Source organism: Lactuca virosa, chromosome 7, assembly GCF_052849685.1.
Source record: "Lactuca virosa cultivar CGN04683 chromosome 7, Lactuca_virosa_CGN04683_v6, whole genome shotgun sequence".
Classification (NCBI taxonomy): domain Eukaryota; kingdom Viridiplantae; phylum Streptophyta; class Magnoliopsida; order Asterales; family Asteraceae; genus Lactuca; species Lactuca virosa.
Window position 1 is genome coordinate 95,185,355 of NC_136432.1, and position 16,080 is coordinate 95,201,434.

The following is a 16,080-nucleotide window of genomic DNA, read 5'->3' on the forward strand; positions in this document are numbered from 1 at the left end:
TTGACCTAATTTCCCTATTGTCACAACATCCTTGCACCTATCCATCCCTTTTGGTTTGAATTCTTCTTCTAATGTAACATCAATCAGTTCAGTGTCGAGCAATTCCTCCCTGTAATCATCTGAATCGTAATTTGTTTCCTCCATGTGCGTACGACTCTTAATAACATATAGGAAAAAAGATAACTTCATTTTACATGCATTATAGAAATCGATAAGCTAGAACAGGGTGGAGATTATCTTCTGATGCAACATAACAAGCTCAATAAAAAAACCCTAATATCGTTGGATTCTCTAATTTTTCATTGGCTTCAAAATTTTACGAATGCATAAAACCCTCATTTACCGAAATGGAATTGTTTATTAACCCTCAGATGCAATGTCATATTCCACGTAAGCAGACAAACGTTTGAATGACCGGTTAGCCTACTAATAACCCCGTTTTAATTAAGTTATCCGGTAATTATAACTTAATTGACTAACAAAAGATAAAGGCCAAATCGATTATGATGCCTTAATATAAGTACGTTTTTAGTAGATTTCCCTAAAAAGCTAATTAAGATAATAAACATTTCAAATAGAAAATCCAAAACACCATTGGCTGATTGATACGTGACATAAAGTTACAATCTAGTGAAGGATGTTGTCGGAGAGAATGTCGAAGAAGCCAAGTAAGTCATCCTAAGTTCCTCACTACACCCCTTTTCTTCCCTCGACCCCCTCCGCTTCCCATTCTATTGATCTATTTCTAGCCAAACTGGTTAGACATATTCACGAAACATTCTTACAATTTTGTTAATATCAACCATCGATGTTTTTTTCTTGTCATTCCCTTTTTCATAATTTCCAACACCGTCCGAGTACCAACTTCGATGAAAACCCACGAGCAAGGGGTTAGCCTTGTCGGTGGAAAACGTGCGTGTTGTTGGCTATTTTTACTCTAAGGTCTTAACCTGCTCGTTCCCTTGCCATTTCAGAGCTTTATGGATGAAAACTGTAAGAGAAAGAAAAAATATAGATCATATTTATAAATTCTACTATACCATTCGCACAATTATTGAAGGGAAAATGACATAAATGCCCTATGAAGTTTCTAGAATTGGTCCGTTTAGTCCATAAAGTATTTTCATTGCTTTATGGGGGCACAAACTTGTTTTTGTCGGGTCTATTAGGTCATTTTGGAAGAATTGAAGGGGTAAACCGGTTACCCCTTGCTACATAAGCATTTCTTATGACCCCACTTCACTTGACCCATAACATTTTCCTCATTCTTCCCTCCTTCCCTCCATTTTCAGTGTAGCATGCCCTTCAACTTCTTTTCACCGCCACACCTTCGTCTTTTCAAATCATCTTCTTTCCTCGTAGCCTAGTTCATTATGAATTCAAACCCATCAGTATCAAAGGGACACAATGTTTTCACTCGGGTATGTTGGATTAATTCAGAAAAATGACGATTTTAGGAGTAAGGGCATTTTAGGAAGTTTTTTAATTAATTCTTTTTGTTCCAATTTTATATATGAGTCAAATACTTATTGTTGTAGTATGAGTAGAGGATGTATGTAGCTTTGTTAATGTATTCCAGAACAAGTTTTGTATTCTCGTTTCTATGAAAGCCTGGTAATTAAGCAATTTTCCAAAAAAAACTTTTGTCCCATGTTTTTGCTTCTTATCCCTTGTTCTTTCCCAGTTTCTTTGTTTTTCCTTGGCACACAAGGTGCATGTGAGTAAATCATCTCCTGCGATAGTGTGATTATATCACTTGATATTTAAGCAACCACTTCCCTGTTTTATGCACAGTTAAGGTTTTTTCCATTCTGCAAGAATCAAGTGAATTGATTCCTACACAAACCATATTTTGTTAGAAAAAAATGCAGGTCTCTGCTAAGAGCTTAATCGAGGATGAAGCTGAACCTAGTCACTAGGTTAGTAAGTTAAAGTCTGACTCTTTTAAAACATCGCATTTGTATAACGAAAGTGACCATGGTGAAAATGATTTGATAGGTGGTGCTGGTTTAACTGTTAAGAGAAAGCGATGATAGGTTCGTCTCCGGAAAGGAGAATGGATTTGGAAATGGAAAAAGAGGAAATGATAGATTTTCTCGTGATAAAACAAGAGAGGGTGATGGGTTTGTGTTTGGATCTCTCGTAACAAAAAAATGGTCAAAATGAGATATTACTTTCCAATGGTTGATGTGACAATTTTTGTCTAGTTATTAATAAAACTGGGGAAAACAAGTGAAGATGACTAAAGAGACAGGATCCCCGCTACTTCGTTCCCTCATAAAGACACGAAATAAGTTTAGGGACGCAAAGGGTTAACTCTAGAAAATTCGTAGGGCATTTATGTCATTTTCCCATTATTGAATTATTGTAATTTATTTAGAATACTTTATATTTTTGGAATTTAGATATATTTTTTTCCTTTTATCCTTGTTTTATATGGTGGACAGCCGCTTAGCGGGTTATAGTTTGCAAGACTCAAAAGTTTCGTTGACTTCATCATCTCCATCCTAGCAGATCCAGTTTCAATGGCTTCCAGTTCTTCCTCTACTATTATGGCCTCTGATGTTGCTGATGTTAGCAGCTATGGCGTTTTTCTAAGCTTTCGAGGGGAAGATACTGGTGATTCTTTCACGGATCATCTTTACAACGCATTAAATCGAGCAGGAATTGGTTGTTTTAGGGATAACGAAGAAATCAATAGAGGTGAAGAACTGAAGCCAGAGATCGAGAGAGCAATTAAACAATCTAGGGCATCAATAGTTGTATTGTCACAAAACTATGCAACTTCCACTTGGTGCCTTGACGAGCTTTTGATGATCCTTGAACAAAGAAGGGAGTGCAGTCATTTTGTTCTACCTGTTTTCTATCATGTTGATCCTTCAGATGTCAGGAAACAAAATAAAAGATTCAAAATTGAAGTCAAAGATTCTTCAAGGTGGACAGATCACAATGTGAATATGTGGAAGAAAGCTCTTATGGAGGTCGCTGACTTGGCCGGCATGGTTCTGTCCGGGTATGCTTCTTGTCTTTTAACTAGTGATAAACCATTTTTTTAATTTATATTATGTAATTAAGAAAAAAATGGTACACATTAAGGTTTAGTTTTGGAAATTAAAAGGTCTATTTGAATGATCGAAGATAGAAACGGATGATTACAGTCGATTCTTGACATTCAGAGTCAAGATATCTCCCAAATTGATTACATCGCCGAATACGCTCAACAGATAATGACCGGCTCACCCCAAACTTTTATTCTATCCTAAACTGACATGACTAGGAGAATTACAAAATTGCCCCCTCACTTATCCGTTATTACATACCTGCTACTACTGTACCAAAAAAAAAAAGGAATTATGTTGTCCTGTCGAACAGAACTGTAGGCCTCCAAAGTTAGAGTAATAGCCTTTGCACTTGAATATAAGGGCAATAATTTACATAATCCTGGTTAATTTATCAATATATGTTTAATTTTGATTAAATATGCACTTAAAGTTGCAATTACACTTAATTTAAAAATAATCTTCTATACCATTGCATATACTTTGATTATGTCGTGATTGAATTTTGATATTTTTTTTGAAACTTTATGGGAACAACTTTAAACAAATATTTGCTGGAGGGTACATCTGGAAGTTATTTATTCAATATTTTCTTTCTGTGTATTAGAGAATCCCTAAATGTCATCCCATTAGGCCGCTCCAACCCTACACTAGTTTTATACCAATAAATATATTTACCCATATGTTCTCTTTTTTAAACTTAATACAGATTGTAAAAAACACCCTTCAATTTTCTAGTTTTTTATATATTTATTTACATTTTTTGTGTAAACATTTATAAAATATATTATTAGTTATGTATTTATGATTAATTAATGGAAAAAATTACATAAATGGTCCTCGTGGTTGACACAATTGACCAACTTTAGTCTTTATGACAAATTTTGTACATAGGTGGTTCCTATAGTTTCAAAATTTTGCAAAGACGGTTCTTTTGACTAACGGTGTTAACTTTTTCAGTTAAGTCTCTCGTGAAAGGACACATTTGCCCTTCATAGGGACCATTTATGTACTTTCTTTCAGCCACAGGGACACATTTGAATATATTCTTTAATGTTTTTTTTATAATTTTTTGCTTACAATTTTTGATATTTTGTTCGTATGAGTTTTTTCTAATTTTTTTGACGTTTTGTTTTTATTAATATTTCTTCTGACTTTTTGTTTGAATAATTTCTTCTAATTTTTTTTGACGTTTTGTTCAAGTATATATTTTTAATGATTTTTTTACAAATATTCTTTTTAATGATTTTTTTACATTTTGTTTGTTTATATTTGTTAAAGACTTCATGGTCACTATAGTCATTATTATTAACATAATTCACTCACAATCATATTTTCTTATTTTTTTTGTTCTCTTAATATAGATAAGGTTATTAATTGATATTTTTTTAATTCAAATATATAACTATATAAAAAGCTTTATAAAAATAATAATTATACAACATTTATATATTTCTTTTGTTTGGAGCTTTAAAATTATATAAATATATAAAAAGCTTCACATACAATTATTTTTTTGTTCACATTTAACAAATTTTTTTATATATATATTTTTTAAAATGTTTATAAAAAGCTTTACAAAAATAATATTTATACAACCTTATATGTGTTATATATTTATAAAGCTTTTTATATAGTTATATATTTGAATTCAAAATAATAATTTTATAACCTTATCTATATTAAAAGAACAAAAAAAAAATATGATTGTAAGTCAATTAAGTTACGAATAATGACTATAGTGACCATGAAACCTTTAACAAATATAAACAAACAAATTGTAAAAAAAAATTATTAATAAATATATTTGAACAAAACAAAAAAAAATAGAAAAGATTATTCGGACAAAAAGTCAAAAGAAATATTAGTAGGTGTATTCGAACAAAACGTCAAAAAAAATTAGAATAAATTATACGAAGAAAATATCGAGAAATATAAGTGAAGAAAATAAAATAAAAAACACTAAAGAATATATTCGAACAAAACGTCAAAAGAATCTAAATTATAGAAATATAAATAAATTAAATAAAAATAATAATAGATATTAGACGAAGTTACATAAAGGGTCCCTGTGAACAAAGTACATAAATGGTCCTTATAGCATGAAGGGAAAATGTGTCATTTCACAAGGGACTTAACTGAAAAAGTTAACACCGTTCGCCAAAAGGACCTTCTTTGCAAGATTTTGAAACCACATGGACTATCTATGTACAAAACTTGTTATAAAGACCAAAGTTGGTCAATTGTGTCAACAACAAGGACCATTTATGTAATTTTGTCTAAATAATATCATTTTAATACATAACATATGTAGATAACACCACTCAATTTATTAGTATTTTACATATTTATTTACATATTTTTTTGTGTAAAAAATTAATAAAATATATAATTAGTTTTATATTTATGATTAATTAATATCAATTTAATATATAACATAAAATTAGGGTTAAATTTTACATTTACGATTAATAATATCTTGTTAAAAATATAACTAGAATAGAATAAACATAAAAGACGAGGGACTAAAAGTGACATATGAATGTTTTACACCATTTTGTTGTAGAAGAATACTATAATACCAAATTTGGTTTATATTATTTATTTACACCAAAATGGTGTAGGAAATGGAGTGGGGTTGGACACAACTCCACACCATTTTGGTGTAAAAAATGGGTTTTGGCGTTGGGTTGTAGATGCCCTAAGCTTGTTCACTTTCTTGTGTTATTCAGGTCTGAGACAAAGTTTCTGAATAAAATTGTTGACAATATCTAAAGTAAACTGGATCGTAAAGAAGTTTGTCTTCCAATCAATTTAACAGGGATGGCCACTCGGTACAAGGAGATCGATTCCCTGTTAAATGGATCTAATTTTCAATATTTAGCAATTTGTGGCATGGGTGGAAGTGGGAAGACGACATTGGCCCGGTACATTGTCTACTCAAATTGCCAAAATTTTGAAAGCATTAGACATCGGTAGTCGATGTAAAGAACCACATGATTTGCTTCAGTTACAAGAAAAACTTTTTGGAGATATTTCAGGAGGCAAGAAGAGAAAAATACCTAGTGTTTGTCAAGGAACATTAAAGATTGAAGAGGTCTTACGAGTGAAAAAAGCACTTATTGTTCTTGATGACATTGTTGCACCCAGCCAATTGGTAGCTTTACTGGGATCCGGGTATATTAACAAACAAAGCAAGATAATAATAACAACTAGGGAAAAAAATATAGGTAAATGGTTTGAGTCCAGATCTTGGAGGAAACCACTTGGGTTGTGGTGACTTGGTAAGGCATGTGGAAGATATGGTGGATAATCTATTGACCCATGTTCAAATCCTGGCACCACTCAGCCCTTGTGGCCATGGAGGTTCACCTGCAGTGACTCCAGGGCATGAGGCAAAGCCTCATGTTTGCAGCGGGGGATTAGTCGGTGCGCGAAAGCTGGCCCGGAAACCCTCGTTAGGGAAGTTCCCTTTCCAAAAAAAAGAGTACCAAATGATGAATCATTAGAGCTTTTAAGTCGACATGCCTTTGGATCCAAAACTCTGATAGAAGGTTATGAGGAGCTTGCAAAGCAGGTATTGCAGTATTGTGAAGGGAATCCATTGGCTCTTGAAGTTTTGGGTTCCTCTCTATCAGAGGATAATAGAATTCTATATTGGGAAAGTACATTACGCTTATTGGGAAGAGAGATTGATTCTGGAATTCAACGAGTACTCATTAGGAGCTACAATTCTTTACCACATGACTGTAACAAAGAGTTGTTTTTGCATATTGCCTGTTTTTTCGTTGGAAAAGACATAGATTACATGGTAAAGGTACTGGAGAATGATTATTCTGCATTATCTGGGATCAAAACTCTAACAAGAAGATGCCTTATATCTATTTCACCAAACAAAAAACTAATGATGCATCCACTACTTCAAGAGATGGGGAGAACAATAGTCCATCAAGAATCACCAAAAGACCCTTCAAACCGTAGTAGAGTCTGGCGTAACAAGGATTCTTATGATGTTCTTCGAAAAGGAAAAGTGAGATGCTTCCTATCATGTGTATGTTGAAGTTTGTTTTCCACATTCCATCTAAAATTTGGTTGTTTTCTCCTCTTTCTGTTTAGGGTTCAAATATAATGGAAGGTCTAGCACTTGACATGCGGTTGTTAAAGGAAAATAAGTACGCATTCAAGGTAATACATAACTAAAACTAATGCATGTTCTTTATATGTAAAGAAAGAACTATGAAGAACAGAAGATGCAGATCATACTTGTTGTCTATTCTTTTCTTTTCAAATGTATTTACTGTTAGGATCGAGACACTTAACACACGACTCTAAACACACACACACAACTCACGAAAAACAAGAACACAAGGATGACCACGAGGGATTTAACGTGGTTCGGTCCTTCTCTGACCTACGTCCACCGGTAACTAGGAATTTATATTTATTGGTGCTAATCTGCACTCTTTCTGTGTTACTCTAGATACAAGTTTTACAAATACAGATGAATCTCTTATATAGAGATGGAAATCAGAAGTAGTCAAAAAACACAACCGGGTTTTCAGCCAACCTTTGAAAAAACTTCACATTCAACAATTGTGGCATCACATTCAACAATTGTGGCTTCACAACTTCAACAATTGTGGCTACACATTCAACAATCTCCCACTTGAAGCCACAGAACAATCTTCACCTGTGCTTCAACTGTGCATCTGTATTTTAAAAAAAATTGATCTTAACTCCTTCCTTGTTACCCTGGCCTTCTCTTCAATTAACCTGAAGGCCAGTTGAAGCTTTCGTTAGCTCCAACACATCAGTCATGGCTAAGTCTGCTACTGACATGTTCTCTGTCTCCACCGGCTCCCACTGAAATGAACTGCCCGATCCTGGAACATCCTGAGAACAAACGACACTCTCCATGTGAAGCAGATAATCTGGAGAGACTTTTACAGATGGAATACTGGTTCTCTTAACCCACTGTGTTCTGGGTATTCTAGCTGAAACAAAGCCCATGCTCCCACTGCTATGAATGCCCTTGACTGGTTTTTCTGAACCGTTCCAAACACGTTCAACCTGAATCTGACCTGTGACTCTGGGTTTGCCATCTGCAAAGCAAACCTTCTTCTGTCCACGAGACTATGAACCGGATTTTGTTTTTCTTCTGAACTGGGACGGTTACTCCCTCAGACGGTAAACTGACCATATATAATGAACCCCTCTTATGTCCACGAGCTATCACAAGATTTCCTTTGACAACCTTCCACTGCCCATTCCTGAACTTAACCTCGTGTCCCTGTTCATCCAACTGCCCAACAGAAATCAACTGTTTCTTCAGACTTGGAATTACCCGGACATCCTTCAAAGTCCATGGACCGACTGGAGTCTTCAGATCTAAGTCACCTATGCTCGTCACATCAAGAACCTCATCGTTCGCCAGTCTTACCTTACCAAAATCCCCTTCTTTCAGATTCCGCAGTGCTTCACGGATGTGGGTAGCGTGAAATGAAGCACCCGAATCCATAACCCAGGAATCCACATTGCTCTCCACACTACAGATCAAAATATCATCATCTGAATGGTCTACTGCAACGTTAACTTCTTTCTTGTCTTTTAGACATTGATTCCTGAAATGTCCAACCTCTTTACAGTTCCAACAAGTCACATCATTTCGAGTCCTCGACTGACTCCTTCTCCTGTTCCCGCTCCCACTACCTCTGTTATTTCTTCTACCTCTGACCGCATTCAATTGTTCACTTGATGATTCCCCAGAATTTCTTCGTCTGATGTCTTCGCCTAGAATTAAATCCCGAATTCCCTCAAAAGTGAGCTCTTTCGATCCTGCGGAACTAGTAACTGTTCCGGACCAACTGTCAGGTAATGATGATAACAGTAGTAAAGCTTGAACTTCGTCCTCAAATTTTATTCCCACTGACCCAAGTCTGGATAAAATCGAGTTCAAATTGTTGATGTGTACTGTAACTGAACTTCCTTCCCTCATCCTCGTGTTGACTAGCTCCCGAATCAGGAAGACTTTATTTGCTGCCGATGGCTTCTCGTACATATTAGACAATGCCTCCATTATTCCCTTTGCCGAGGTCTCCTTCAAAATGTTGAAGGTAACATCCTTTGACAACGTCAGTCTAATAAATGCCTTGGCCTTCTTATCCAAAGTCTCTCAGTTTGCCTGTGTCATCGCCTCCGGTTTTTCACCTAAAACTGCGTCCAAGTCTTTCTGTACGAGCAAATCTTCAATTTGCATCTTCCACCAACCAAAATCTTTCCCATCAAACTTCTCAATCTGAAGCTTACTGCTTTCTGCCATTTTCTGAAAGAACAATGACCTATCTTGCAATTTTCTGGAAATTCAGGGGCCAAATTGCAAATTTTCAAATCTGCTACAGTGTCGTCTTCTCCGGCGAATTGCTACAGTGAATCCGGCAGCTACAGTACTTTGACCGGTGATTTTAGGAGCCTTCCGGTGGTCGAAAAAATTCAGAAAAAATATTTTCGGAATCTGCGGAACGAGACCTTTCCAACAGTCTACACCAAATTCGTTTTTGAGAAAAAAAATTTCGACCAAAAAACAGAAAATCACCCTCTGGAGCTAAAACCAAAGCTCTGATACCACTTGTTAGGATCGAGACACTTAACACACGACTCTAAACACACACACAACTCACGAAAAACAAGAACACAAGGATGAACACGAGGGATTTAACGTGGTTCTTTCCTTCTCTGACCTACGTCCACCGGTAACTAGGAATTTATATTTCTTGGTGCTAATCTGCACTCTTTCTGTGTTACTCTAGATACAAGTTTTACAAATACAGATGAATCTCTTATATAGAGATGGAAATCAGAAGTAGTCAAAAAACACAACCGGGTCTTCAGCCAACCTTTGAAAAAACTTCACATTCAACAATTGTGGCTTCACATTCAACAATTGTGGCTTCACAACTTCAACAATTGTGGCTACACATTCAACATTTACGTGTTTTGTCATTTACTCTTCGAATAAAACTAGCTAAAGCTATAATTCAGTTCGAAAATCATACCCTAGTCAAATTTTGTACAAAAAGGCAAGAACGAAAAACCATGAAAATTCTCAATTGGTACTCATGAAATAGAATCTAATAATTAGGGAATCTTTGGTGAATTTATTTCAGCTTACTATCCCTCTTCACGCTAAATTTGCAGTTATTTAACCTCAAGACAGATGCACTCGAAAAGATGGATAGACTAAAATTGCTCCAGCTAAATTTTGTGCAACTCAGTGGATCCTACCAGAATTTTTCAGAGGATTTAAGATGGCTCTGCTGGCTTGGATTTCATTTAAAAACCATACCCTCTGACTTATTCATGGGAAACTTGGTGGCTTTAGATATGAGCTATAGCACCTTGGAAGTATTTGAACCCCATATGGTAAGGACTATGGAATCCACTATCCACTTTTTGTTGCTTATACTTTTAGCTTCTCAGTTGTAATGATCCTTAGCTACATAAATCTTGTTACTTTTGCAACAGGCTCTTCAATCACTGAAGATTCTAAATCTTAAAGACTCGTACAAGCTATTTGAAATCCGCAACATGTACATGATCCCTCAACTTGAGACTTTGATTCTTTGGAACTGCCACAGTCTAGTTCGTGTTTGTAAAACCATGGCAGACCTGAGGAGTCTTGCACTATTGAACATGACAGGGTGTAAAAGCTTCTGGGCAAGAATAAATTTGCTAATACGTGTAGAAGCTTTTGGTGGACGAGTTGCAGAACAACCTAACTTTTCCTTCTTACCACATTCATTACAACAGCTGTTCCTCAAGGACTGCAATCTTGAGTGTAATGATGCTTTTCCTTTGAAATTCAGTGTTCAACCATCTATACAGTACTTGAATTTAGGCAATGGTCTGTTTGAGTTTCTGCCATGTTATGATCATCTTAAGAATCTTCGGGTCCTTGACTTGAGTTTATGCTCAAGACTTAAACAGCTTATATTTCTCCCAAGCACACTTGCAGAATTGTATGTATATTACTGTACATTGCTGGAGAGAATAACTTTTGAATCACCTAGATTCGCATTCCAGTGGTGTTGATTTGATGTACAACCCCAAAGTCTTCGGCAAACCTGAAGTTGATAAAGTTGGGATATGGTTAAGTTATTGGCCAATTGGAAGCACATTGCACACTGGAGATAAAGTTAATGTCTCTATTGTTGTGTTGAGTGGACTGAAAGTACACGCATGTGGTGTGAGCCTTGTTTACGCTGATGATGAAGTGGCTTCAGAGACCTTGGAAAGTAACATGGATTGGGTAGAAGTTCTTGGAAGAGAATTCTCCAGTTTTCAACTAAGCACAGGAGCATACTATCTTTGTCGCCGTGATTTCTTTGAGTTAATGGAGGTTGGCAGACTGATTCCTGATTGGCTTAGAATTTTAGTTGGTGATGTCATCGACTATGCAGGTATGTCCCTCTTTTCAAGCTATGTGCAATTAAATTTAGTGCTGCCAATAGAGAAAGTTCATCTTATGACACATTGTGACAGAGGTACGAGGATGGAGAAAGACAGGTCGACCTAAGCAGTTGAATCCATCATTTACAGAGTTGAAGACCGTTAGATGCATCATCCATGGTCCTGAATTGGTAAATTTGCTTTATTAATCTTGATACTTTTAGATTCACCATATCAATTCTTACTACTCTCCCCTGTTACAAAATCAAGGGGTTACCATAATAAATGCCATCCAGTTGGTAAAAATGTCTTTTCTATACTCTTTTCCATATATTACATGTGATAACAGAAGTACTAGTTTAACCTTTTGGTACTTGATGCTGATTTGGTTATAATTTGGGTACTAATTTGGTTCTGCTTATATGGCTCTGATTGTTTTTTATGAAAACAAATAGGAGGATATTTACAAGATCACAGAGATGTCAAAATTATCTTTAGTAGATATAACGTCAAGCAGGCTTGGGGAGACAATGAAATCTGCCACATCATCTAAATCGCTTGATACACCAAAAAGGGTAATTAAATATTAAATTTAGAACATAAATAAAAGAATTTAACTTTTCCTTGTGTTGGAACTTAACTCACTACCGTCAATGCACAAAACCTAGAACCAACAGACTTGGACATGTCTGAACTTGTGGATCTTGAATCAAGATTTTCAAAAGTATGGTCTGGGAAATTAACCCCTTGAAAAAAAGCTAAGGATGATTCAACAAAAGAATGCCATTTTTTTTTTTTGTTTTAGTGAAATTAACCTCGTCCCTAGAACAATATCTTTCTGCTTCTATGCAAAAATTGGATACTTGATGCTAATTTGGTTATGATTATGTAATAAATTGTTGTGCTAATGGTGTTTATGAAAAAAATAGGAGGCAATTTACAATATCGTGGAGATGTCAAAATCATCTTCCGAAGATAAAAATATAGGCAGACTTGGGGAGACAACGACAGGTGCCACATCGTCTAAATTTGGAGATACAACAATAAAGGTAACTGAATATTATCTTAAATCAAGATCAATTCATTTCCATAAGTATAGACTGTGAAATTAACCCCATGATAAAAGGCTGTTGATGATTCAACAAAAACAGCATTTTTTGTTTTCTAGTTTTTCTGATTTTGATCTGTGCTTCCTTGTGGCTTGAAGATTACATGGTGGTTGAATCGCACAAATAGGATTTTTTTCTGAAATTAGAACATGGACTCCGTGCTCCATCTGTTGCAAAATCAAGTATGGTTGGAGCCAAATTAGTGAAACTAAGTCCTCTAGTTGAAAGCTAACCAACCAATCTTGCCATGCATGCTTTATTCATCTTTCGAAACTTTGGACTTTCCACAAGGTTATGTTAGGTTTACGATCCACACACACAAGTTAAAGATGTGAGGAAAAAAAATAAAAGAACACAGGAATTATGTGTTCCACACAATTATGTAATCATTCTACATCCACGGCCGAACTATAAAGATTTCTTATTGGATTTTGTAATAGGGTTTACAAATACATGGGATCTATAAATAGAGAAAGTTTTAGGGCCTAAAATTTCATACGGGCAAACTAGAGAGATTTCTTATTGATTTTCGCCATTAGACACAACTCAACATGACTTACCAGCACGATTACTCTTTGCAAAAATAGTTCCTTCCCACCCCTTGCAAAGCCAAGGAGCCTATCATGGTCTCCCTTTAGCCATTAATTACTATTGGCTTTTTGGTTATTAGGAAGCTACTTTCTTCTTTTTCAACAAGAAGTTGCCCGTTCTCTGCTTCGCAGGGAATGCGGACGAGGTTTTGTGTACTATGTTCTAGTCACAAAAAATCAAAATACTACAATTCATCATTTTCTCGTTTTGTGTGCATGGTTTCTTTGGGGACCAAACATGCCGACATACGAAAGTCTAGGGACCAAACCTGCAAAATGGAAATATACAAAAGTTGAAGGGACCAAACTTGCTGACATTCGAAAATCTAGGTACCAAAACTTGCAAACATGTCAATATACAAAAGTTGAAGGGGTGGAAATTGTAATTGGTCAAATTTGAGGGGGTCAAAGTGACATTTTACAAAGTAAAATGGGTGTAAATTGTCATTTTACGAAGTAAGGGCTGGAAAATGCCATTCTACGAAGTAAAGGGGTGGAAATTGCCGATGTACGAAAGTCTAGGGACCAAATCTGCCAACATAAGAAACTTTTGTGGCCAAAGTATGAAATAAGAAAATAGATTTGTAGCCAAAATGTGAAATAAAAAACTTTTGTGGTGAAATTGTAAAAACACAGAACTATACTATTCATAAGGGAATTGCTTTTTATTATATATAATAATGTTAAAATGTTGCCTTTTCTAGAATAAGGATCACAATTTGAATTTCAGCTAGCTAGTTACAATATGTGCATGCAATTGATAGCAAAACTTTCTGGTTTTTATCATGTTTTGATGCCATTTATTGGACCTGCATTTTTAACGATCTTATGCTTTTTCACCATCGTTCAAACCATATAAAATTTCTATAAGGTTACATATTTCTTTTTACAAAATGAAAAACAAGTGGTAGACAACTTACTTCATTAATCACCTACTGTGTTTTTCATCAGATTGCAGAAGAGAAACCGAGTAATTTCATCCCCATTCTTCGTTCTGGAGAGTGGTCTGATATTGGAAGTAGACCCTATATGGAGGATACTCATATATGCATTCAAGACCTAGCTAAAAAATTTAGTAATAAGATTCTTGGTGAAGAAAGCGTTTCATTTTATGGAGTCAGTTCCTTTTGTGATTTTGATAAATGAGAAATTTATTTCCCTGGTCCGTAAGATGTGTAAAGCTAATACTCGGTTTTTTTGGGGGGAAATAGGTGTTTGATGGGCATGGAGGAAAGGAAGCGTCAGATTTTGTGCGCGATAATTTGCCAGGAATCATGGTTGCCGATGCTGATTTTCCATTGGAACTTGAGAAAGTAGTCACAAGGTCGTTTATGGAAACGGATGCTGCCTTTGCTAGGTCATATGCTCTCGAATCCACTCTTTCTTCTGGCACAACTGCACTTGCTGCTCTGATCTTCGGGAGGTTAGTTAATTGTGTTCTTGATTTATATATGTCTTTCATAATTTATTTATTATTTTTGTTTTATAAAATGTTTTGGATGGTCAATGAGTGTGGACTTGTGGTTTAGAGTTAATCCTAGAAACGTTTTGACTATTGGCCAAATGCCGTAAACACATTTCAATTACGAAAAAGACGAATTAACATGGGGGCGTTGAGGGGGGCAAAGTAGACATCTGCACAGGGTCTAACTTTTTTATTATATATTATATATTTTTTTTATTTAAAAATAAAAACTTATAATAACGATAAGGGCCCTTTTTTTCTTTGAGACCGCCCTGCAAATTAATCTACAAAGATTGATAATATAGTTTCCGTGTAATGATGACGACGGGTAAATATGTAATTTAGATAATAAAAAAAGTTACCAAATGTTTTATTTCATGAGGACTATCTTGATTGGAGCTTGTTTTGTTAAAATGTGAACTTAGTTTGTTTGATCAAAAGGCTTACGATTACTTCTCTTTAACAGGTCCCTCCTCGTTGCAAATGCTGGAAATAGTCGGACAGTTCTCTCTCGAAATGGACGAGCTCTTGATATGTCAAACGACCATACACCAATCTACAACAAAGAAAGGATTCGGGTTGAATCCTTAGGTGGCTCCGTTGAAGACGGCTACTTGAACGGCCAATTAGCTGTCACTCGAGCTATTGGTAACTGGGACATGAAAGGGCTCAAAGAAATGGGCGACCACATCAGCCCATTGATAGCTGAACCAGAGCTCAAACTCATTACTCTAACCAAAGAAGACGAGTTTTTGATCCTTGGAAGTGATGGGATCTGGGACGCGATCAGTAGCCAAAACGCAGTGGACTTTGTGAGGCGGCAGCTGCAGCAGCACAATGACATCAACAGGTGTTGCATGGAGTTGGCAAAGGAAGCCTTAAGGAGAGGATCATTTGACAATTTGACAGTGGTTATTGTGTGTTTTCAGCTGGAACCGCCACCACAAGTGGTGGCACAGAGACGCACCACAGTCAACAGGCCCATTTCTGCAGAAGACCTGCTGAAGCTTTAATCCCTTCTTGAAGAGTAAAAATTGATGTTATAGTTGCTACCAATTGACGGTTCCATCATTGGAACATAGATCCTTGCCCTTGGTCTTAAACCTTTACATCGCGTTGATAATATAAAAAATGAAATTTTAATAAAAGTAAGAATATAATTCCAAAATGCAAACATACAAAAAAAGTTTGATGATCACTCAGCATTAAGCATGAAATTGCAAGGATAAACTAAATAAAGACTATCTACGTTGCGTATTGGGCAATGTCAGAGTAATCAAGTTTCAAATACGTATCATGTTTTATGAAATTATGTAAATTGTAACATGATTATTATTAACTAGTATTTTATCCGCCACCATGGGTTATGACGGCAGTAATGGATTTAAGAAGTAGTAGAAAGTTAATTGTTA

General features: G+C 35.6%; 2 protein-coding genes across 3 annotated transcripts; both read left to right on the forward strand.

Annotated features, from left to right (window-relative positions):
• Window positions 1–2,451: 2,451 nt before the first annotated feature.
• LOC145124676 (putative protein phosphatase 2C 27) lies at window positions 2,452–16,080 on the forward strand. Of its 2 annotated transcripts, XM_079060095.1 has the most exons (11): window positions 2,452–3,013; window positions 5,792–7,089; window positions 7,176–7,244; window positions 10,254–10,478; window positions 10,581–11,515; window positions 11,598–11,695; window positions 11,960–12,079; window positions 12,434–12,553; window positions 14,155–14,319; window positions 14,415–14,626; window positions 15,135–16,080. In XM_079060095.1, exons 5-11 carry the CDS (start codon window positions 11,152–11,154, stop codon window positions 15,679–15,681), a joined length of 1,626 nt encoding a protein of 541 aa, XP_078916221.1. In that variant the 5' UTR covers window positions 2,452–3,013; window positions 5,792–7,089; window positions 7,176–7,244; window positions 10,254–10,478; window positions 10,581–11,151; the 3' UTR covers window positions 15,682–16,080. The 2 variants fall into 2 exon arrangements, with proteins under 2 accessions (XP_078916221.1, XP_078916222.1); XM_079060096.1 differs by lacking the exon at window positions 14,155–14,319.
• On the forward strand, window positions 2,526–11,147 carry LOC145126942 (disease resistance protein RPV1-like). The gene is made up of 8 exons (XM_079062207.1): window positions 2,526–3,013; window positions 5,684–5,791; window positions 5,881–5,893; window positions 5,944–6,289; window positions 6,569–7,089; window positions 7,176–7,244; window positions 10,254–10,478; window positions 10,581–11,147. The coding sequence occupies exons 1-8, from the start codon at window positions 2,526–2,528 to the stop codon at window positions 11,145–11,147; spliced, it is 2,337 nt and encodes a 778-aa protein (XP_078918333.1).

What these genes read in the sequence shown, in the direction of transcription:
- LOC145124676 (XM_079060095.1), top strand. Translation starts at nt 11,152, where the DNA reads ATGTACAACCCCAAAGTCTTCGGCAAACCTGAAGTTGATAAAGTTGGG. An exon ending in TCATCCATGGTCCTGAATTG is followed by an intron (nt 11,696 to 11,959) that starts GTAAATTTGCTT and finishes GAAAACAAATAG; the next exon opens with GAGGATATTTACAAGATCAC. An exon ending in GCTGCTCTGATCTTCGGGAG is followed by an intron (nt 14,627 to 15,134) that starts GTTAGTTAATTG and finishes TCTCTTTAACAG; the next exon opens with GTCCCTCCTCGTTGCAAATG.
- LOC145126942 (XM_079062207.1), top strand. Translation starts at nt 2,526, where the DNA reads ATGGCTTCCAGTTCTTCCTCTACTATTATGGCCTCTGATGTTGCTGAT. An exon ending in GCCGGCATGGTTCTGTCCGG is followed by an intron (nt 3,014 to 5,683) that starts GTATGCTTCTTG and finishes AAAATGGTGTAG; the next exon opens with GAAATGGAGTGGGGTTGGAC. An exon ending in ATGTTCTTCGAAAAGGAAAA is followed by an intron (nt 7,090 to 7,175) that starts GTGAGATGCTTC and finishes CTTTCTGTTTAG; the next exon opens with GGTTCAAATATAATGGAAGG.